The sequence below is a fragment of the Mauremys mutica genome, unplaced genomic scaffold (assembly GCF_020497125.1).
Source record: "Mauremys mutica isolate MM-2020 ecotype Southern unplaced genomic scaffold, ASM2049712v1 Super-Scaffold_100210, whole genome shotgun sequence".
Lineage (NCBI taxonomy): Eukaryota > Metazoa > Chordata > Testudines > Geoemydidae > Mauremys > Mauremys mutica.
In genome coordinates this window covers 226,581-249,997 of record NW_025423288.1, presented here as the reverse complement: position 1 = coordinate 249,997, position 23,417 = coordinate 226,581, and the positions used below count along the sequence as shown (strand labels likewise).

Genomic DNA, 23,417 nt, shown 5'->3' with positions numbered 1-23,417 from the left:
ATCCATTTGAATTCCCCTTCCAGGTCTTTGACACTTTCATCTCAGAGCGACTCTGATATAAGATTAAAGAAGTCAAAGCATCATCTCCAAGCACAGACAGCTGAGAACTCTTCCTCACAGGACACTTTGAAAAGTGGATGGATAGAATGGGATGATGATAACCTCTGCATGGCTCAGACAAAAGGTAACAGTTCTGCAGTGATGGAGAAGTAGGGAATCTCTGCGTCTCCCCATCTCCTTCCAGTGTCACAGAGGCTGAAATTACACTTTTTTTTCCTGCCCCTGCTCCTCTTCATTTAACTATAATCTGCTCTTCAGCACAACTCAGAGCAACGTGAGAACAAGTGGCAATGATACAATCTGTATCACTGGTGACTAACAATAACTTTGCAATAGGAGGAATAGTATAAATGTGATGCTCCCTGGTTCCTGATAGGAAGGGCACACTAGAATTACTCATGGGATAATGGAGTTGATAGAAAGGACAAATGGGTCCACTTCAAAACAGGGCAAACTGCAAAAGGCAAAAATGGCCACTCATCTGGTCAAACTGAGGGATAACCATGCTGCAAACAGTTCAAACAGCTGTAAAAGTTACTATGTGGGAATCAGGAAAATTATTAGAGAAAAAAAAAGTATTGATAGCCCTAGAGGTGTTTATGTTCTTGATCTCCCTTGCAGATTCTCTGATGAGTAACATGGGCTAACTGCCCACAGAAGGTTTTCCTGCACTCACTGCATTCATAGGGCCTCTTCCCTGTGTGGATTCTCTGATGTCTAATAAGGTCTGAGCTGCGATTGAATTTTCCCCCACATTCACTGCATTCATAGGGCCTCTCCCCTGTGTGGATTCTCTGATGTTGAGAAAGGGCTGAGCTGTCAGTGAAGCATTTTCCACACTCACTGCATTCATAGGGCCTCTCCCGTGTGTGGATTCTCTGATGTTGAGAAAGGCCTGAGCTGCTAGTGAAGCATTTTCCACACTCACTGCATTCATAGGGCCTCTCCCCTGTGTGGATTCTCTGATGTTGAGAAAGGACTGAGCTGTCAGTGAAGCATTTTCCACACTCACGGCATTCATAGGGCCTCTCCCCTGTGTGGATTCTCTGATGGGTAAGAAGGTTTGAGCTGCGATTGAAGGTTTTCCCACACTCACTGCATTCATAGGGCCTCTTCCCTGTGTGGATTCTCTGATGTCTAATAAGGTCTGAGCTGCGATTGAAATTTCCCCCACATTCACTGCATTCATAGGGCCTCCCCCCTGTGTGGATTCTCTGATGCCTAATAAGGTGTGAACTGCGACTGAAGGTTTTCCCACACTCACTGCATTCATAGGGCCTCTCCCCTGTGTGGATTCTCTGATGGGTAAGAAGGTTTGAGCTGCGATTGAAGGTTTTCCCACACTCACTGCATTCATAGGGCCTCTTCCCTGTGTGGATTCTCTGATGTCTAATAAGGTCTGAGCTGCGATTGAATTTTCCCCCACATTCACTGCATTCATAGGGCCTTTCCCCTGTGTGGATTCTCTGATGTTGAGAAAGGGCTGAGCTGTCAGGGAAGCATTTTCCACACTCACTGCATTCATAGGGCCTCTCCCGTGTGTGGATTCTCTGATGTTGAGAAAGGCCTGAGCTGCTAGTGAAGCATTTTCCACACTCACTGCATTCATAGGGCCTCTCCCCTGTGTGGATTCTCTGATGTTGAGAAAGGACTGAGCTGCTAGTGAAGCATTTTCCACACTCACTGCATTCATAGGGCCTCTTCCCTGTGTGGATTCTCTGATGCCTAATAAGGTGTGAACTGCGACTGAAGGTTTTCCCACACTCACTGCATTCATAGGGTCTCTCCCCTCTGTGGATTATCTGATGTTGAGAAAGGGCTGAGCTGTCAGTGAAGCATTTTCCACACTCACTGCATTCATAGGGCCTCTCCCCTGTGTGGATTCTCTGATGGGTAAGAAGGTTTGAGCTGCTAGTGAAGTTTTTCCCACACTCACTGCATTCATAGGGCCTCTCCCCTGTGTGGATTCTCTGATGTTTAGAAAGGCCTGAGCTGCTAGTGAAGCATTTTCCACACTCACTGCATTCATAGGGCCTCTCCCCTGTGTGAATTCTCTCATGTTGAGAAAGGCCTGAGCTGCTAGGGAAGCATTTTCCACACTCAGTGCATTCATAGGGCCTCTTCCCTGTGTGGATTCTGTGATGCTTTATAAGGATGGAGTAATCACATACGTTTTCCCCAAACTCACTGCATGTATTTTTTCTCTTTCCGCTGAGGATTTCCTGTTGTGTTGTGGTTTCCTTGAGGTCCTTCTGAGTTTCCTGACAGGAAATACATTTACCCACTTTCTCCCCTGGCTGCTTTCCCTGCTCTCCTTCTGGTCTGTGCTGAATGTCACGGGATTTTTCCTGCTTATGACTCCAGGACACATTCCTTTTCGATCTTTGCGATAATGCTCTGTGTTTATTAACTTGCTCAACAGTCTCCTGCTGAGAATTCTGCTCCTCTCTCTCACACACCCTTGCGTCACCTGCTGTGATAGAGACAGAAACCTCAAACAGGGATGGAAAGGGGAAGGTCAAACCAATACAAGTACTGGAGAGAGGTCAAATAAAAATCAGGAACTGAACTCCCCCAAGTTCTTCCCCAAACAGGAGAGAGGAGGCGATCAATTCAGGCTTCACATCCCATCCAAATTCACAGGGGGAAAGGAGGAAGCTACTGTCTGGTGTATGCTAGGGTCTACAGGAAGCCATGAGCTATATTTACCCTAAGGATACGACCCCTGCTAGGGACAGTATTGAACTGAGAGACCTTCCAAGGGCATTGTAGGGCATCCCAGATGTTTCCTTCAGGCACTTACAGATTCTGAGTTGGTTTAATATTTCCTCACCTGTGCAGGGAGCTCTCAGGATCTCTCTATCCTCTGAACCCTGGAGGTCTGGGACCCATGGCTCTTCCCCTTGTTCCAGCTGGGAGATCACATCAGGCTGGGAAATTGGAAACCCTGCTCAGATGAAAGAAAACAAAGGAGGTCACTTGATTTCATAACTTTGTCATAAAAAACATTCTATTAATTTAACTTCAGTGCTTAGTGTGACGGGTGTGCCTGGGGCAGTCCACACTGAAAATGCCAGGGTCAGGGCAGGATGAAAAAGGGAGAGCAGATGCTCCCAAAACTGGTGGTTAACACTGAAGTTAAACTCAACGACCAGTCACAAACTGTGCTTCTGATCCCACACACGGGTTATCGAGAAGCTGAAAAAAGAAATCACACAGCCCCCTTTATTGCACTCCAGTTCTCCGACTCCCAATCAGCACCTAGGTCCAGTACAGTGAGAGGTTATTTAAAAACTCTGCTCATATACAAAATGTTTTTCTGACCCCAAAAGGTCAGCCACATTACAAACACATTACAAACACTATAGGTTTGGATCTTACCCAAAAGACCACACTGCCAGCCAATCCTTTAGCATGGAAAGACAAGACAGGACACGACACAAAAAAAGTTGTTAAATGGAAAAGCAGTGAGATGCATTCCAAAATCTATATATCAGGTTATTAGCAGTATTGTTGAGCTGCTGGCTTGAAAGTCCGTCTGGAACACATCCACAAGTTCGATGGGTCTTTCAGTCCTTTGTTCCAGGCTTCTATTTGTAGAGAAGTTGCTCCAGAGGTAGGAAGAGGGATTGAAGACAAAATGGAGATGATGCAGCTGCCCTTTATATTCCCTTTGCCATGTGGCTTGTACTTCCTGTGTCCCAAACACAAGCTTCACAGCACATGGCATGGAAAAGCCTCATAGGTCTCAGCACACAGACATCCCCCTGCATGTCTTGCTGACTCAATAGGTTTATGCCCTTGATCAGGGATGGGCAAATTACGGCCCACGGGCCACATCCAGCCGACAGGACCGTCCTGCCTGGTCCCTGAGCTCCCGGCTGGGGAGGCTAGCCCCTCCCCCACAGCCACGCCACCGCGTGGGCAGCGCTCCTGCGGGGCGGGGCTGTGCGCTCCTGCTGGGCAGTGTGTCTGGCTCTGCGTGGTCTACGTGGCTGCCAGACACGCTGCTCTGAGCGGCATGGTAAGGGGGTCGGGGGGTTAGATAAGGGGCAGGGAGTCCTGGGGAGCAGTCAGGGGACAGTTGGATGGGGCGGAGGTTCTGGGGGGACGGGGGCTGGATAGGTGTGGGAGTCCCAAGGGTCTGTCAGTGGACAGGGGGGTGGATAGAGGTCAGAGCAGTCAAGGGACAGGTAGCAGCAGGGTTGGGTAGGGGGTGAAGTCCTGGATATGAACCCATATCCACACCCCTGCTCCCTGACAGACCCCGGGACTCCTACGCCTATCCAACCCCCCAGTTCCCCATCCCCTGACCGCCCGCCCAATCGTCCCCTGCTCCCTGTCCCCTGACTGCCCCCCAGGACTCTCTGCCCCTTATCCAACCCCCTGGCCCCCTTACCACAGCCACGCGGCTCGCCGGAGCTAGATACGAGGTCCCTCAGGAGCGCGCAGACCAGCCCCCTTACCATGTCATTCAGAGCAGTAGGAGCTTGCAGCCCCACCGCTGCAACACTGCCCAGGAGTGGTGGGCCAGAGCGCTGGTGGTGCGGCATGTTGAGTCTGCAGTGGGACAGCAGGGGTTAGGGAACAGCAGGGGAGGGGAGAGAGAGGGGAGCCTCCCCATCCGGGAGCTCAGGGGCCAGATGTGGCCTGCGGGCCGTAGTTTACCTACCCCTGACCTACATGTTAGTTTGTAAAAAGAACAGGAGTACTTGTGGCACCTTAGAGACTAACAAATATATTTGTGGTTTATCTGCATTTCTTTTGTAAACAATTCTGACTTTTATGCCTCGTTACCTGTAGTCACTTAAATTCTTTTTTTCTGGTAATTAACAATCTTGTTTTATTGTTTTATCCAACTAGCGTGTTTGGATTAAAGTGTGTTGGAAACTGCATTTGGGATGTAGCTGGGTGGACGTCCGCTCCTGCCCTGAAGGGTTAAAAACAGCCCTGGGAGGGGGCTGTGGCTGGAGAAAGCAGCTTTTAGGCTGGGTTGATTGGGGGAAGTGGCTGCAGCTGGGGCCACGCCCCAAACAGACTCAGCTGGCCCTATAAAGGCAGAGAAGCCAGGGGCAGATAGAGTCTCTCTCTGTTTGCAGAGGGAGATGGGCCTGGCTGCAGGGAGCTGGACACAGGGTACCTGAGTGGAGCAGGGCTGGGGAAAGGCAGAGGAGCTGGGGAGCTCCAGCCTGGAAAGCCCCAGGCCGAGGCCTAGCAGAAGGCAATAGGTACTGGGGGGTTGCAGAGGGCAGCCCAGCGGTCGGCAAAGGCAGCAGGTCCAAACCCTCCTTGCCAGTGATGAGTGGCTGATCCTGCAGCCTGCCCCAGGGTGTGGGGCTAGACGATGACTGGCCTTATACTGAGCCGAGGTGGGAATAGAGGGTGGGAGTTCCCTGGGGAGGGGAGACCCTAAGACTGAGGGGTTACTGCCAGAGGGCAGCACCCCAGGTAAAAGGGGCACCAGGTCCAGGGAGGGACAGGGGGGGCCAGAGGACAGGCGGATCACCGGCCTGCAGAGGGTGCGCCGGAGCTGGAATGAGCTAATTCCCAGAAGTCACCAGCAGGGGGTGCCGCAGGGGTGAGGCCACTCATCTACATGGGATAACAAGGCTGGTGCATGTCAGTTTCCGCTGATGAAATGACAGACGTCATATGAGCTTGCCTTGTTCAGTGGTGTGCTGGACAGGGAAAGATGCACATTTCTGGGGGAAGTCTGGGAACAAAGACTTTTCTGGGGTTTTCCTGTGCTGCACTGTAATTCCTGGGTCGCTGACTAGCAGCACTAAATACTGTGTAGCTGCGAGCGAGTTACATGCTGGAGACTGTGTGTTAACTGCCCAGAAGTGGCTGCTCTCACAGTAAAACAGTGTAAAAGTCACCCCAGCTTGGGAAACTGAGGGGACACAGCTGTTCAACACTCCAGCTTGCACTGTGGTTAACATCACAGACACTCAATTTCAAAGAGGCTCCCAAAACACAGAGAAAGTAAATCCATGTCCCAGAAATCCAAGACTCCAGAGAGGGGGCAAGTCTCCCTGCCACTGCTCCTTGCTGACGGAGAGGTCCAGAGACAATGAGAGAGTCCTGGGGAAGCTGGGAACAGTAACCATGGGCTGGTGGGGTTCAGGGGAGAAAGGGAACAGGAAGGGCAGGGATATCACTGAATGCAGGATCTCAGCAGTACTAGATGCCAGGATAGCACATAGTGCAGCCCATTGGAAAACATAATCCCAACTAGACATACAAAATGATGAGGTCTAAATTAGCTGTTTCCACTCAAGAGAGAGATCTTGGAGTCATGGATAGTTCTCTGAAAACATCCACTCAATGTGCAGCAGCAGTCAAAAAGCGAACGGAATGTTGGGAATCATTAAGCAAGGGATAGAAAAGACAGAAAATATCATATTGCCTGTATATAAATCTATGGTACGCCCACATCTCGAATACGGCTGTAGGAGCTGGATTTTATAAGGTACTGAGAGAATTTAATGTATGATTTGATTTCATCCTGTCAGCCACCCTGTTTGAATAGCAGAAAGGAATGACAGACCAGAACAATCCTTCTGACTGATTATGGTCACCTTTTGTTTTAGGATAAGTTACACTGTCTACTATGGTTTCCTCTATGTATTACAAATTAGGCACTCTAGTTAAATCTACATGTCTTTGTTTTAAGGTTTAGTAAATAAGAGACAGGATTCTCTATTGTGTCTATTTTAAGTAGATTAGAGAAACATTGAAGGCAAGGTTTCATTTGCAATGCTTTTTTGCTCGATATAAAATACTACTGTTTGTATTCTCAGTGGGTTTGTGTGAATGAGGATGTATGCATCAGGAAAAGAGAAGGTGTAAAGGCCATTGTTATAGCCAGAGTCAAGGCAGAAGGAGTCAAGAGACTTAAAGGACATCAAAGAATCATCAACGCGCATTCATAACGAAGGGCAGATTGATGACCCTGAGGTCAAGGCTGGCACCCCTGAGGACAATTGATTAAATCAGAACAAAGGTCAGGCTGACCCTCTCGGAGGTGCACTGGAATGTTTACACCAGTTAAGAAGTAACCGATCACAAACTGATACAGCAAAATCCATAGACTTCAACAAAGGCAAAAACCCTATAAGAACCAGGGTGCTTAGTCATGGGAGTTTGGGTTCATCTTGCCACACTCCCGGAGCATTGGATTGCGACCGACAAGAGCCCAGCCCCACACTCGTGCTCAGTGTAATTGGCCATTAGATTGACTCGAGCTACAACAGACTGGTAACTATGAACTGCTCTGGCAGAGGGTGTGTGTGTGTGTGTGCGCGTGTTTACCTTCCTCTATAAAGATCCTGTGTGCTTTGTAGGAGCATAACACTGCGTTCAGATGTGGTCGCCGCATCTCAAAGAAGTTTACTTATGCAAACAGGAGATATCTGACACTGTGCAATACTGTTCCTGTGTTCTGCAGCAGGGGAGGGTCTGTGGCAGTGTGTGGGTCACTGGCATATTGGGGTGATGCAGAGACAGGACAGAGCAGAGGTAGCATTGTGGGGCTGGCATGAACCGTATCTCTTCATTTCCCCTTCCAAGAACTGAGGGGACAGGAATCCTTACCCAGCGAGGTCACATTCTCATAGTTCTCCTGCATGACATCTCTGTAGAGGGCTCTCTGAGCAGGGTCCAGCAGAGCCCACTCTTCCCTGGAGAAATACACAGCCACCTCCTTGAAGGTCACTGGCCCCTGAAAGAGCAAGAGTCCAACACTCAGTACCTGCTGCCTCACTCACAGCCCCACTATTTGTGGGGGAGAGAAGTCAATCAAATGCAAGCTTTGGGTGGATCACAGTCAGAGTCCCACCTCCACCCCACTCAGAGCATCCTGGAAACACCAGGTTAAGGGGACGAATAGAGAGTCCCTTTTCTCTCCCAGCAGATCCATCACACTCCTACTGGCCACAGACGGATAAAGGAGATGGAGCCCCTAGCAGGGACCAGGGAGAGCTCCCTTGTAGGAAGCCCAACACCCTCCCCATTGTGAGGAGCTGGATATGAAGGGAGGGGAATCTCCCCTAAACCTCACTGGTGGGTGCTCCCTTCATATCTCACAGCGGCTGGTCAGTCAGGTCAGGCTCCAGCACTGGGAGTCTGGTCAGTTTTCCTATCCCGATGTAGGAGGGTTATTTTCTGTTTCACAAATTGGGGTATTTCCACCTCCTAATCTCATGGGTCTGTTCCTAGAATCTGGGCCATTCATTAAACTCCCCCCAGCAGGAATGTCACAAGCTGTCCTCCTCCCTTCCCCACCTTGTGCATTTCCTGCCCGGCTCCAAACCAGACTGTGCAAATCTTCCCATCTCCGGTGTATTTGCTGTCCCTCTCCCTCCTGCAGGAACCCACCAGCAACCCCCCGACAATCCCTACCTGAACAGGCTCCTCTGCAGCCATTTCTCTCCCCTGTCCCATGGAAGGATGGGATGAGCTGGAGTGAAACACGGACGTCATTCTGCAGCCTGGGAGGGTGAGAAGGGCAGTTGTGGGGGTTACAGAACAGGCTTTAGTTAATGTCACAGGACAATTCCCCCAGTCCCTTTCCCTGCAGACAGACATCCTAGATTCTGCCATCCTGGGAAAATGCTCAATCTCTGTATTACAGTGTAGACCTGGCCCCTCCTGCCAGGCTAAGCCCACAGAGAGATTTTTAACCTTCCTTCTCCCTCTCCCAATCTCATAACTAAGTCTCTGAACACAAGGCTAGAAAAGAGCAGAACCCAAGGAGTCACTGTGGGGGATTCCCTCGGACACTGACCCCACGGCAGTCACACCCCAGCAGGGGGAATATGGAGTCAAGAACCAGCTTTTCCTCTGTCTGATCCTTTTCTTGATCACTGGAAAGTGGTTTTGCCCAGGGATGCTGCAATACAGGCCTGGTCTCCCAGATCACAATGGAGGCTGCAGCGTCTGACCCAGGAAGCTGAACCCCAATATCCCGGGCAGAGAGGGACAGAGCGTTTGAGCAGCTTCCCTCCTTTAGCTCTCTGGGGAGAGCAGCTAATGAGAGCCCCTCCTCACAGGGAGAACTGCTGATCTCATTTGCCCCACTGTCCATCTGGAGTCACTCCTTGTCTTTCCATGCAGTGACTCTGGATTAACAATGGTCTCAATGAAACCAGATTTCAGAATGAATGAGTCCAGAATGTTGTGGAAGAGACCATTGTGTGGCATTTCTAGCCCCCTTCCCACTTGCCGCACCCCCAAGATCTAGTATAAGGACTCGGGGCACAAATTTTCCCAATGGAACTGGAAGGTCCTGGAGTTTTCAAGATGTTTGATAAGTGGCTAGAAAGTTATCATGGTGACTGGGCCTGGCTGGGGAATGCTGGGACGTGCTTGGAGTCAGGATTCTGGCACAAGCTGATCAGAGAGAAGGAGTGTCATAAACAGATAGTTAAGGGTTAAAGTCTGTTTTACCTGTAAAGGGTTAACATGCAGTACCTGGTGACCACCTGACCAGAGGACCAATCAGAGATAAGATTTTTTCAAATCTCTGTGGAGGGAAGCCTTTGTCTGGGTGAGAACTGTTTTTGGATCTAACAGAGGACAGTCATGCCTCCAAGTTCTTCTGGAGTAGTTTCTACTAATTAATAGTGAGTATTAATTAGAAAGGCGAATTAGTCTTATGATTTGATTTCTACATTTACAATTGTGTGTTTGCTAAAGGAAATGCTTTATTCCTGTTTGCTGATATTGCTTTTACTGAGAAAAGGGGGAGAGGGGATTCTCTCCAGAGATTGATAAGGTTATACCCTATGAGTGTCCAGCTTGGGCTCATAGAGATTCTGTACTTTCTTTTTGTTCTCTTAATAAATTCTTTTCTTTTCTTTGGACTTGGTTAATTCCTTCCCTTGGGGAAATTCAGGGGAAGGGGAGGGGGAAGTGGGCTGCTTCCCTGTGTGTGTGAGATTCAAGGAGTTGAATCAGGGGGGAGGGGAAGGTTCCTCCTCTGTGAATTGATCTGTGTTCCCAAGGGGGGAAACAGGGGTGTCCCGGCCCACGGAATTGACCGGGTGGTGGCAGCCGAAGGGAAGACCTACCCTAGGATTTTGGGGTGGGGGAAGACATGCGGGTCCTCACTTTGAAACCGCCCAGTTCAAGTGAGGGTAGACTCTGACAAGGAGCATTGTTAGTAGCAGCCCCCAGAGCCTCCATCCAGGGGCCCCCAGACACCCCCAGTACCCAGAGCCCAGACCCCGCAGCCAGAATCCCACCAGATATTCCCTGGGACCCAACCACCAAAATCCCTGAACAGGAACTCCAGATACCCCTCAGCACCCCACAGGCCAGAGAACCCCCACCAGACCATCACTGGCAGGCTGGGAATCCTAAAGGTTCCCCCCACCAAGAGCCCCCAACAGCCAGGGACCACCTCCCCAGGGGACCCCTCACTGGGAATTCAGTCCCTCACTGCCTGCCCAGGATTCCCCTACTGCCTGCCTAGGACCCCACCTGCCCTCCAGCAGGACCTGCCAGGCCGTTTGCCTGGGACCCCCTGATGCTTTACAACGGGAACCCTCCCTCTGCTTGCCTGGCATCCCGACCTAGCGCCTGGCACTCCCCCACCCAGTTCTGTGCATTGGGCACGACTGAGCCCCTGGCACAGCACCAGGCTCCCTCCAGCCTCCTGCCCCGCCTCCCCAAGAGACGCCCACCCTCACTGTTCTGCACCAACAAGTCCCCAGTGCTACCCACCTCCAGGACCCACAGCCTCAGGGCTGGGCACATCAGAACCCCCCACCAAACCTCCAGAACCCACCAATTTGATTAGGGTACCCCCTGCCCAGTCACCCAGAGGCCTCCCCCTCCCACAATGCCCCTTCAGCTCCAGCTGCAATCTCCCCACACAGACACCCCATCCCCTACCCCAGCAACAGTTACCTCACTGTGTCTGCTAAGTGGATAGAAAGTTATCACTGCCCCCTGCTGGCCAGTCACCTGGGCAGAGGGATCCCTGGGGGGTGCTGCTTCAACAGGAGAATGGAAGGCCTGGAGGGCAAGAAAGGTCCATGTCCTGTCACTAGCTACATCTTCGCACTGCGGGAAGCAGCCCCTCCCAGAGACCATTTGTCATGGGCTTTGGGATACTTCTGGACCCACGCTGCACTCAGAGTGACCTCCTCACCCAGTGCCAGCTGGAGAAAAGACAAGGGTCCAACCGACTCTCCTGTTACCAGCTGGGAACCACTGATCCCCCAAACAGGAGGAGGCCTCTGGATTTGATGGGTATTAAATCCGTTTAGAGAGGAAAGTGGAAAATCAGAGGGATTTTATATCAGTTGTTGATACGAGGTAAAATCTGAGTGTTTCACATCAATATCTGATAACTGAATAGAGAGAAAATGGGCAACATTTGCCAACATTTTATATCCATGTTGAGGAATCTGAGAAAAGGTGTAAATTTGAGATTTTCTTAGTATTTTATAATTAAAGAGACAGGGAAAAATCTCAGGCCATAGTCATTTAGAAATAGACAATTAGAGAAAAAGTGGGGCTTAGGATAATTTTTAGATTTGCAGAGAATACATATCAGAAACTACACAATTGATAACCTGAGAGGGGGGTGGGGAGGGATAGCTCAGTGGTTTGAGCATTGCTCTGCTAAACCCAGGGTTGTGAGTTCAATCCTTGAGGGGGCCATTTAGGGAACTGGGGTAAAAATCTGTTGGGGATTGTTCTTGCTTTGAGCAGGGGGTTGGACTAGATACCTCCTGAGGTCCCTTCCAATCCTGATAGTCTATGAACACCGTCAAGATCTGAGGGGATTTTATATTACTGCTACATAACTAGAGGGAAAAGGGGGGCTGTTGGACTGGATTTTATATTACTATCCAATACATATACACAAAGTGATGGTTCCCCCCAGCCCCACGGGCAGCAGGGAGCCCTGTGAGGAGCTGCTTTAAGAGGGCAAAGGGGGGGGGGAGCTGGCAGGTCCCTGGAGGAGGGAAGGGGGCAGCAGTGGGGGATGGGCAGGTGGCTATGGTGGTAGTTGGGGGCAGTAACTGGGACTGGGAAACCGGGGTCCGGGCAGCCCCCATGGGGGACACGTGCCCCTCCCGTCCCCGCCCTGGCAGAGAACGGGCATCTCACCCCCCCCCCCGCCAGGGGCAGCCACGTGCCGGGGACTGACCCAGGGCAACAATTTCCCACCCGGACAAGGACAAATCGCTGCAGGTAAAACGTGGGGGGGGGGGGAACAGGGGAGCCGAGAGAGCGGATCATGGGGGGGGGCAAATCTCCCCGGATGTTACAGCCCGAGCGAGACCCCGAGAGAGAAACGGGGCAGAACCGGAGAGAATTTGTACCGGGGGCGAGAGGCGCCAACAGGGACAGGAGCCAATTAACCCCCCCCCCGGGAATTTCCTGGCTGCCCAGAAACAGTTCGTTGGTCCTGATGTCGGCTGCTCCTTTCTTGATACTAACAAGCTAGTTGTGGGCGTTTCCCACTCACCCCATAGCTCCGGGATGCACAGACAGCAACACTGGTGTGGAAGAAACGAACTCCACTCTCAGGTTTCAAGATCCTTGAGATCACTGACTTGCCAATGTGATTATCAGGGGGTATAGCTCAGTGGTAGAGCGTTTGACTGCAGATCAAACAGGCCTTGGTTCAAATCCAAGTGCCCCCTTAAAAGCCTGGTCCTTCAACAAAAAGTAATTGCATATCCATTTCCATTATGTTCAGGAGCTCCACTGACTAGGGATGAATGGAAACACTCAACATTTTCCTGTGCAAATGCATAAAAATCTAGCAAATATGTCCCCCAGCTGAAATCAGTTCCAGTCCTCTAAGTGTCTAGTTTATGTTTTCATCAATGAAACAAAGGCACATGAAGACACATTTGCAGGTCCTTGGCCTCCACGGGCTACAATGTGCAGAAGAACAAGAACCACATCCACTTGGGAGGCATGGACTAGTCTGTGTTACATTTGGTAAGTAAGTTGCCATTGGGACTGAAAACTCTACTGGGGGTGGACAGGAGCCTGTTGCAAAACTAAAATAACCAAGATTTACCAAACTCCCTGTTACACATTCAATCCTCTCTTTTTTCTATTTTATTAACCTGGGAGCAAGTTACCAGTGACCCAGGGCTGGGGTGGAAGAAGGTGCAAGTGCGGGGAGGAGCCCAGGGCTGGGGCAGCAGGGGGTGTGTGGGTGGGGGAGCACTGGTAGGGGGGAAGGGGAGAGTCGAGAGCTGGGGCAGCACAGGGTGTGTGTGGGGGAGAGCCCAGGGTTCGGGTGGCAGGGGGGTGCGAGTGGTGGGAGGCCCAGAGCTGGGGAGGCAGGGGGTGCAGGTGTAGGGAGGGGAGAACCCAGGGCTCGGGCAGCAGGGGGATGGGAGGGCAGACAAATTTTTTTTTTGCTTGGGGAGGCAAAAAACCTAGAGCCAGCCCTGCCTCCACGTACCGTGAGGTAGGTGGAAGCGGATCATTATTATCCCAACTTGAAAGAGGGAGAAGCTAAGGCTGAGAAAGGAGCATTGACTGGTCTTAGGTCACACAGTCAGTCAGTGGCAGAGCTGGGAATAGGACCCAAGACCCCTGATTTTCAAACTAACCATCGGATCTTGAATTTCATCCATTGAATGACCTGAATAAAGTGCTCTCAGATGAGCTCCAGACCAACAGTGCACAGTAATTATTCAGCAAGTATTTGAGGAGAACTGCAATGTTAGAGAGAATCATGAACTGCTCAGAGACCATTAATGCAGCAAAGCAGCAAAAATTGTCAACATATAACAGGTTATGACTTATTTCCTTGGTCTTCAAAGAGAACAACAAGGACCTGAGTCTCCTCCCTGTCAATAACCCCCTGCTCAGCCAATCAGGGTAGAGACTGAGGACAGGAAGCTGAGGGTTCTCAGCAGGGAGCCCAAAGGATGGTTCAGGTCACTGGTGGGGATCACTGCCCGAGCACTATTTCAGCCCCACATTTTTGGTGGACCTCCCACAGTGGGAGCTGCCAAACACTCCCCCGCAACACATACACCCCCCCCCGCTCTTGGTGTTGGGAGGGAAAGAGGTGAAAGGACAAAAGAAGCAAGAGAAGAGAAAGGAGGAAGGGATGGAGGAAAAGGTGAAACACAAAGGATAAACCCTAATGTCTCCAGTAATTCTAGGGGACAAAATCCCTGGTGCGGAATAAAATTCTGCCTCCTTAAGCTCGTGTTTTCCATGCTTAGATTTCATCACCAGATGGATCAGACTGAACAGGTTTCAAACCTCAAGGAGGCTCTTACCTTCTAAACAGGGACGGCTGGTCTCTAGTAAACTCCCTAAAAGGGAAGGAGAAAACTCTAAAGAGGTTCCTCCTGGCGCTCACGTCCGTGAACCCGAATACTCTCTCAGTCCTCAAAGAGAGACCTGGAGAAGGAGACTGGCTGAAGCAAAGCCACAGGGGTCTCTGAGGTTTCCCTGGCCCCTCGCCCCCGTCCTGCCTGGCTGATGTCAGCATCTCTCTGTGAGGTCACCACCTCCCCACCACCTTTGACCAATAGTCTGAGGTCCTGCAAAAGGCCTTTGTGATGTCACTGCCACACCCCTCCCTTGCTGTGCTAATGTCCTGCCCCTGGCCAGGCACTTTGGAGGTTTGAGCTACTCCCTGTGGATCACCCCACTCAAGGAGCGTTCGTTCTAGGCAGCAAGCCGGCTAGACAGGAAAACATCAGACACTGCTCCCAATGCTACACTCCATTTTTCAGAAATTAGTCGACTTTATCGCCAGAAGGGACCATTAGAGCATCTAATCTGACCCCCTGCATATCACAGGCCTCCTGTAGGACACAAGAGCTACTTTTGGGGCAAACACATTCCAGAAAGGCATCTAGCCTTCATTAAATGACATCAGGAGATGGAGAATCCACTACTTCCCTTTGTTCCTGTGGTGAATCATCCTCGCTGGTTAATATTTGTGCCTTAGTTGTAATATGAATTTGTCTCTTTTCACCTTCCAGCCACCGGGTCTTGTTAGGCCTTTCTCTGCTAGATTAAAGAGCCCTTTCATACCCAATCTTTTCTCCCCATTAAGGCCCTTCAACACTTCAGTGAAGTCACCTTTCAATCTTCTTTTGATAAGCTAAACAGGTTGAGCTCGTTCAATAGCTCACGAGAAGGCATTTTTCTCCAGCCCTCATAACATTTGGTGGTTCTTTGCTGACCCAGCTCCAATTTCACAATATCTTTTTCAAATAAGGACACCAAAACTGGAGGCAGTATTCCAGTATCAGTCTCACTGATGCCGTGTCACCTCCTGTGACGTTATTGACATAATCTGTAACTGTATAGATCACCGCTGGGACCACTGTTCTATATTTGCAGCCAATATGGTAGAAAGGTCTATGGAGAGGTTCTGATTGGCTGATTATAATGATGCTATCTCTAGATGTGTATCATTTCTGTAGTTGACGTTATGAATCTTGGCTCTGTGCTGCCCGTATTTCAAACTTGTGCTCTGCTTCCGGGAAACACCCCAGACAAGTTGGTGTCAGTTCTGTCTAGCCTGTTTGATGGCTCATTGTTAAATGTTGATGGCCCATTGTTAAATGTTGCTATATTATGATCACTATTTCCAAGCGGTCCTGTTATAGTTACCTCTTGGACAAGATCCTGCACTCCACTCAGGACTAAATGGAGAGTTGCTTCTCCCCTTGTGGGTTCTTGTACCAGCTGCTCTAAGAAACAGTCATTTAAAGTATCGAGAAATTTTGTCTCTGCATTTTGTCCTGAAGTGACATGTACCCAGTCAATATGGGGATAATTGAAATCTCTCACTATTATGGAGTTCTTTATTTTGATAGCCTCTCTAATCTCCCTTCGCATTTCATCCTCACTATCACTGTCTTTGACAGGTGGTCGATAATAGATCTCTATTGTTATATTCTCTATTGTTATATTCTTATTAGAGAATGGAATTACTATCCATAGAGATTCTATGGAACATGCGGTTTCATTTAAGATATTTACTTCATTTGAGTCTACATTTTCTTTAACATACAGTGCCACTCCCCTCCCCACCCCCCGAGTATGACCTGCTCTGACCTTCAGATATATTTTGTACCCTGGAATGATTGTGTCCCATTGATTATCCTCACTCCACCATGTCTCTGTGATGCCTATTATGTCAATATCCTCTTTTAACACGAGGCACTCTAATTCACCCATCTTATTATTTACACTTCTAGCATTTGTGTACACGCACTTTAAAAACTTGTCACTGTTTATTTGTCTGCCCTTTTCTGATGTGTTAGATTCTTTTGTGTGTGAATGCTTCTCGTCTGATCTGGCCCCTACTTAATCCTCTTCCAGCCTCTCTTCCTGACTAAAATTAGAAAAATCTCTATCACTACACTCTCCTCTAAGAGAAGTCTCTGTCCAATCCACGTGCTCCTCTGCAGCCATTGGCTTCCCCCCCATCTCTTAGTTTAAAAACTGCTCTGCAACCTTTTTAATGTTAAGTGCCAGCAGTCTGGATCCACTTTGGTTTAGGTGGAGCCCATCCTTCCTGTATAGGCTGCCCCATCCCCAAAGTTTCCCCAGTTCCTAATAAATCTAAACCTCATCTCTCTACACCATCATCTCATCCACGCATTGAGACTCTGAAGCTCTGCCTGCCTACCTGGCCCTGCGCGTGGAACTGGGAGCATTTCTGAGAATGCCACCATAGAGATCCTGGATTTCAGTCTCTTTCCTAGCAGATTAAATTTGGCCTCCAGGACGTCTCACCTACCCTTCCCTATGTCATTGGTACCTACATGTACCATGACCACTGGCTCCTCCCCAGCACTACACATAAATCTATCTAGATCCCTTGAGAAATCCACAACCTACGCACCAGGCAGGCAAGTCACCATACGGTTCTCCCGGTCATCACAAACCCAGGCTAGGGACACCATTCCTTACCCATCCTGGCTAATAGCCATTGATGGACTTAACCACCATAAATTTATCCAGTTCTCTTTTAAACGCTGTTATAGTCCTAGCCTTCACAACCTCCTCAGGTAAGGAGTTCCACAAGTGGGCTGTGCGCTGCGTGAAGAAGAACTTCCTTTCATTTTCTTTAAACCTGCTGCCTATTAATTTCATCTGGTGACCCCTAGGAAGCTTCTGTTGATTATGCTGCACTTAACCCTCAGTTTTACTTGAGCAAACAGGAGATATTTGACATTGCGCGATACGGCTCCTGTGCTCTGTTCCCAAAGTGTTCTGCAGCAGGGGAGGGTCTCTGGTAGTGTGTGTGTCACTGGCATATTGGGGTGATGCTGAAACTGGGCAGAGTAGAGGTGGCATTGTGGGGCTGGCGTAAACCTTCTCTCTCCATTTCCCCTTCCAAGAACCGAGGGGACAGCAACCCTTACCCAGTGAGGTCACATTCTCATAGTTCTCCTGCATGACATCCCAGTAGAGGGCTCTCTGAGTGGGGTCCAGCAGAGCCCACTCTTCGCTGGTGAAATACACAGCCACCTCCTCGAAGGCTACCGGCCCCTGAAAGAGCAAGAGTCCAACACTCAATACCTGCTGCCCCATTCACAGCCCCACTATTTGTGGGGAGAGGAGCCCATCAAAGGGAAGCCCTGGGTGGATTGCAGTCAACAAAGTCCCACCCCCACCCTGCTCAGAGCATCCCGGAAACATCAGAGTGAGGGGACAAAGAGAGCCCCTTATCTCTCCCAGCAGATCCATCACACACCTACTAGCCACAGACTGATAGAGGAGAGGGAGCCCTTAGCAGGGACCAGGGAGAGCTCCCTGGTAGGAAGCCCAACACCCTCCTCATTGTGAGGAGCTGGATATGAAGGGAGGGGAATCTCCCCTAACCCTCACTGGTGGGTATCGCCTTCATATTTCACAGCAGCCACTGGTTAGTCGGGTCAGGCTCCAGCACTATGAGTCTGGTCAGTTTTCCCAGCCCCATTCACGTGGGTTATTTTCTGCTCCACAAACTAGAGCATTTCCACCTCCGAACCTCATAGGTCTGTTCCTAGAATCTAGGCCACTTATTAAACAACTCCCAGCAGGTTTGTCACACCCTGTCCTCCCTTTCTCCACCCTGTGCATTTCCTGCCCCGCTCCAACCTCCAAACCAGACTGTGCAAACCTTCCCATCTCCGGTGTATTTGCTGTCCCTCTCCCTCCTGTAGGAACCCACCAAACCCCTCCCTCAAAAAAAAATCCCTACCTGAGCTGGCTCCACTGCAGCCATTTCTCTTCCCTGTGTCATGGGAGGATGGGATGAGCTGGAGAAAAACATGGATGTCATTCTGCAGCCCTGGCAGGGCGAGAAGGGCAGTTGTGGAGGTTTCAGAACAGGCTTTAGTTCATTTCACATCACGATTCCCCCAGGCCCTTTCCCTGCAGACAGACATCCTAGGCCTGGTCTACACTAGGACTTTAAATCGAATTTAGCAGCGTTAATTCGAATTAACCGCTCAACCGTCCACACCAGGAAGCCATTTAATTCGAACTAGAGGGCTCTTTAGTTCGAATTTGGTACTCCACCCCGGCAGGTGGAGTAACGCTAAATTCGACATGGCTAGCTCGAATTAGGCTAGGTGTGGATGCAAATCGAACTTAGTAGCTCCGGGAGCTATCCCACACTGCACCACTCTGTTGACGCTCTGGACAGCAGTCCGAGCTTGGATTCTCTGACCAGCCACACAGGAAATGACCCGGGAAAATTTGAATTCATTTTCCTGTCTGGGCACTTTGAATCTGACGTCCTGGCTGGACATCGGGGCGAGCTCCGCAGCACCTGCAACGATGCAGAGCTCTCCAGCAGAGGAGTTCATGTTATCTGTGAATAGAAAGAGGGACCCAGCATAGACTGACTGGGAACTCTTCGATCTGATCGGTGTGTGGGGCGAGGAGTCTGTGCTTTCGGAGCTGCGCTTCAAAACACGGAATGCGAAGACCTACGAGAAGGTCTCCAAAGCCATGAGAGACAGAGGAGACAGGCGGGATGCAACGCAGCACCGCGTGAAAATCAAGGACCCCAGACAAGGCTACCAAAAAATCAAAGCGGCAAACGGACGCTACGGAGCCTGCCACCACTGCCCCACCAGTGACCGTGGACTCTGACGATGGGACAGTGTCGACGGCCAGTTCCTCGGCGATGTTCGCGGACGGGGAAGATGAGGAAGGGTTTGTGGAGGACGAGGCAGGCGAGAGCGCTTACAACGCTGGTTTCCCCGACAGCCAGGATCTATTCATCACCGTCACGGAGATCCCCCAACAACCCTCCCCGGCCATTAACCCGGACCGTGAATCAGGGGAAGGAGCAGTCGGTAAGTGCTTTAACCATGTTAACTTTTATTCTTAATATAACAGGAATCTTAACTGTGTGAAAAGGAGGTCTCTCTAGATATGGGGATAGAACAGAAATCATCCTTGGAGATCTCCACGAAGCTCTCCTTGCGTTAATCGAAAAGCATCAGCAGGAGGTTCCTGGGGAGAGCTGCCTTATTGGGTGCTCCGTGGTAGCACAGTTTTCCGCGCGAGGCTTTCATGAGGAACTCAGGGAGCACTGCCTCCCCGAGCACGGCTGCATCGGGCCCTGGTTCGTGCTAGCTTTCACGCAGCATGCGCTCTCTATCTCCTTCAGTGACTCTCCTCAGGGTGATCTCGCTCGGAGACTCCTGCATCTAATTAGGGTAATTACTGTAATTTTACGCCTGGTCCAAGTATTTTTAAGAAATCTACGGACAGACGGCATAGCACAGAATCAGCATGCAGCTGCGTGACGAGCGTAACGGAAAGCAAGAATATAATGGACGCTCATGGAGGGAGGGGGGAATGAGGACGCAAGGTATCCCACAGTTCCTGCTGTCTCCGAAAAGTATTTGCATTCTTGGATGAGCTCCAAATGCTTCTAGGGTCAAACACAGTGTCTGCGGTGGGTCAGGGCATAGTTCGGCAATTTGCGCACACACCCCACCCACCACCAGAAGCGAAAACAATCCTCTGTTGACTCTTTTACATGTCACCCTATCTTTACTGAATGCTGCAGATAGACGCGATGGTGCAGCACTCAACACCAACATCCTTGCTCCCCCCACGCTATGGATGGCTGATGGTACAATAAGATGGAAATCCATCCTCATCATCAGCCTATTGGCACATGGGGCAGTGCAAAAGGGCTGGTAACCATGCCGACTAGTATCAGTAAGGTCAATCAAGGGCGCCTGTCCCTAATTTTTGATGGCTGATGGTACAATATGGCTGGTAACCGTCCTCATCATTGCAACAGGGGGCTGAGCTCCATCAGCCCCCACCCTTCATTGTAAATAAAAGATTCAATTGCCCCTGGACTAGCAGAGGGATGATGGGCTCCTTCATCCACATTCCTTAATGTCCTGCCTGGACTATCATTGCAGCTGGAGGCTTCCTTCCACTCATTTCTCACAAACAAGTCACTGTGTCTTATTCCTGCATTCTTTATTACTTCATCACACAAGTGGGGGGACAATGGTATGGTAGCCCAGGAAGGCTGGGGTAAGAACGGAATGAACAGGTGGTGTTGTTGCAGGAGCACCCCCTGTGAATAGCATACAGCTCATAATTTATGCAGGATCAGACAGAGAGCAGTTGTGCTCTCTGGTTCTATGATACAGTGGTTCTCTAGTACACTTGCCCATAATCTAGGCAGGACTGATTCTATTTTTAGATACCAAAAAGGAGGGATTGACTCAGGGAGTCATTCCCAATTTTTGCTTTTGCGCCCCTGGCTGCTCGGCCAGGGGCACTTATGACAGCACCAAATGGGGCAGTGCAAAAGGACAGGTAACCATGCCCATCTTATTACCATCTTATTACCAATTTATGGTATGGCTGATGGTACAATATGGCTGGTAACCATCTCTGCTGTCATGCAAAAGCAAAAGCATGCTGCTGTGTAGCGCTGCTGGCCCGCCTCTGTCAGCGGCATCTAGTACACATACGGTGACATACACAAAAGGCAAAACAGTGTCCATGGTTGCCACGCTATGGTGTATGCCAGGGCAATTCTGGGAAAACCGGATTGAAATGATTGTCTGCCGTTGCTTTCCCGGAGGAAGGAATGACTGGCGACATTTACCCAGAATCCACCGCGAAAATGATTTGTGCCCCAGCAGGCACAGGGGTCTCAACCCAGAATTCACAGAGACAGCCTACACTCAGTTAATTGTTCGCAAAAATGTATCTTTGCAAGGAATTCACTCCCTGTTTCCCATCTCACAGCTTCCACTGTCTCCAGACCTGCCACAGCATCCCCCTCGCAGAGGCTGCCAAAGATTAGGCGGCGAAAGAAAAAGACAAGGGACAAGATGTTCGAGGAACATATGGGCTGCTACCTAGCCGAGGCGGACCAGCAGAGCCAGTGGAGGGAGACCGTCTCTCTGTGCCAGCGCTCACACAGCGAACGGGAGGAGAGGTGGCGTGAGGAAGACAAGCAGGCGACTGAAACAATGCTTGGACTAGTGAGGGAGCAAACGGACACGCTCAGGCGCCTTGTGGATGTTCTGCAGGACCGCAGGAGGACAGAGACACCCTGCAGTGTATCTGCAACCGCACTCCCCGGCCACAAAGTCCCATCCCCCCCTCACCGAAAATAATCAGGAGGAGGGGCGGCCGGGGCCGTGAATACTGTCAATGCACCACAGCACAGTGCTCAAGTACCCAAAAGCTCTCATACCCTATATTTGCCGAAGTCCTTCACTTCCAGACTCACAGTAGTCCCAATCCCAGTCCCATCCCCTAACTGTCTACTTAATTAATAAAAATGCTTTGCTGTTAATTACTGTTTCCGTTATGTTTTTTCAAAGACGACTGTGTTCGAATGGGGGGCGTGGGGAAGGGGGTGGTTAATTGCATAGGACAGTCACCTTTCCCAGGGTACAGACACGGGGGCAGGATCAGCAGCGGGTCACACACACGGTGCAGTCAGTAGGCAACCTGGTCGGTTTTTGGAGGTGGTTTCCAGGATCTGTGTGGGCGGGGGAGATGTGACTTTGCATCGGGGGAGGGCGGTTACAGATCTTATACAGCGGTCCTTGTCCTGGACCGCTGAGTCACGCAGCTGAGGAATCTGTATCCGTCCTCCTCCACCACAAGGTCACATATCCGCCCGCACACAGAATTCCATAAAGAGGGATGGCAGGCTCCGTTGAAAGAAGCCTTCCGGCACTGCGGACCGCTCTAGGAGCAGGAGCCTGTCATTCCTTGAGTTTAGAGGCGGTCTTTACATCACCGCACACCCTACCCAGCACAGCCTGCGTCCCAGTTTCAACCCTTTCACGAAAAGTCATGAATAAAGAAACCTTTGTTAAGTAATAATGGGACATGTATTTTATTTTTACACGTGTGCTGGAAGTGGGGGTAACGGGGTGAACGGGGTATGTAACCGAAGAGGAGAGTCAACAGTCAGTGGGTAAAGAAACAGGGGCAGGTTCAGCTTCTCTGTAAAGAAACTGAACAGTCACAGGTCACGCTGCTCGCTGGTATTTGAAGAGTTCCTTGTCGCTGTCCCAGGCGCCTGTATAGGGCTTCATGAGCAAGTGCATTAGCGGGCAGGCTGGGTCCCCGAGGATGACTATAGGCATCTGCATATCCACAACAGTTATTTCGTGGTCCGGGAAGAAACTACCTTCCTGCAGGCGTCTGAGCAACCCCCAGTTCCTGAAAACACACGCATCATGAACCTTGCCCGGCCACCCGACGTTGATGTTTGTAAAACGTCCCCTATGGTCCCCCAGTGCTTGCAGCACCATTGAAAAGTAGCCCAATTTCTCATCAGCTGACTGTGGAAGAGGTGGATGATAAAGTGCGAGGAGGAGAAAACGGCGATGATCGCAGCGGGCTCCGTGCTTGCAGTGCTGTGGCGTCCGCGCTGTCACTGACCAGAAAAGTGCACGAACAGATTGCCCGCAGGCGCTTTCAAGGAGAGAGGGCGTGATTGACGGTTCAATGATGACAGTTACCCAAAACCACCCTCGACGCATTTTTTCCCCCAGCAGGCATTGGGGGCTCTACCCAGCATTCCACTGGCAGCGGGGACTGCGGGAACTGTGGGATAGCTTCCCACAGTGCACCGCTTCCAAAGTCGACGCTGGTCCCGTGAATGTGGACTCAGAAATTCGAATTAGTGTATTTAGTATGGATACACAAATTCGACTTCATAAGGTCGAATCCACAAATTCGAACTAAGTTGATTCGAAATAGTCTTGTAGTGTAGACAAGGCCCTAGACTCTGCCATGCTGGGAACATGCTTGATCTCTTTATTACAGTGTAGACCTGGCTCCTCCTGTCAGGCTAAGCCCACAGAGACATTTTTAACCTCCCTTCTCCC

At 50.4% G+C, this 23,417-nt stretch overlaps 1 protein-coding gene and 1 non-coding gene across 2 annotated transcripts in view; one reads left to right on the top strand and one right to left on the bottom strand.

Annotated features, from left to right (window-relative positions):
- Positions 1–23,417, bottom strand: part of LOC123360051 (zinc finger protein 850-like) — a gene marked incomplete at its 5' end in the record, with an annotated part of 122,856 nt that overhangs the window by 5,506 nt on the left and 93,933 nt on the right. The window contains one exon of the mRNA XM_045001170.1: positions 716–2,185. Within this exon, the coding sequence (XP_044857105.1) occupies positions 716–2,185 (1,470 nt within the window). The remainder of the gene's footprint in view (positions 1–715; positions 2,186–23,417) is intronic.
- TRNAC-GCA lies at positions 12,654–12,725 on the top strand. The gene has a single exon. It is a non-coding gene; the product is annotated as a tRNA-Cys (tRNA).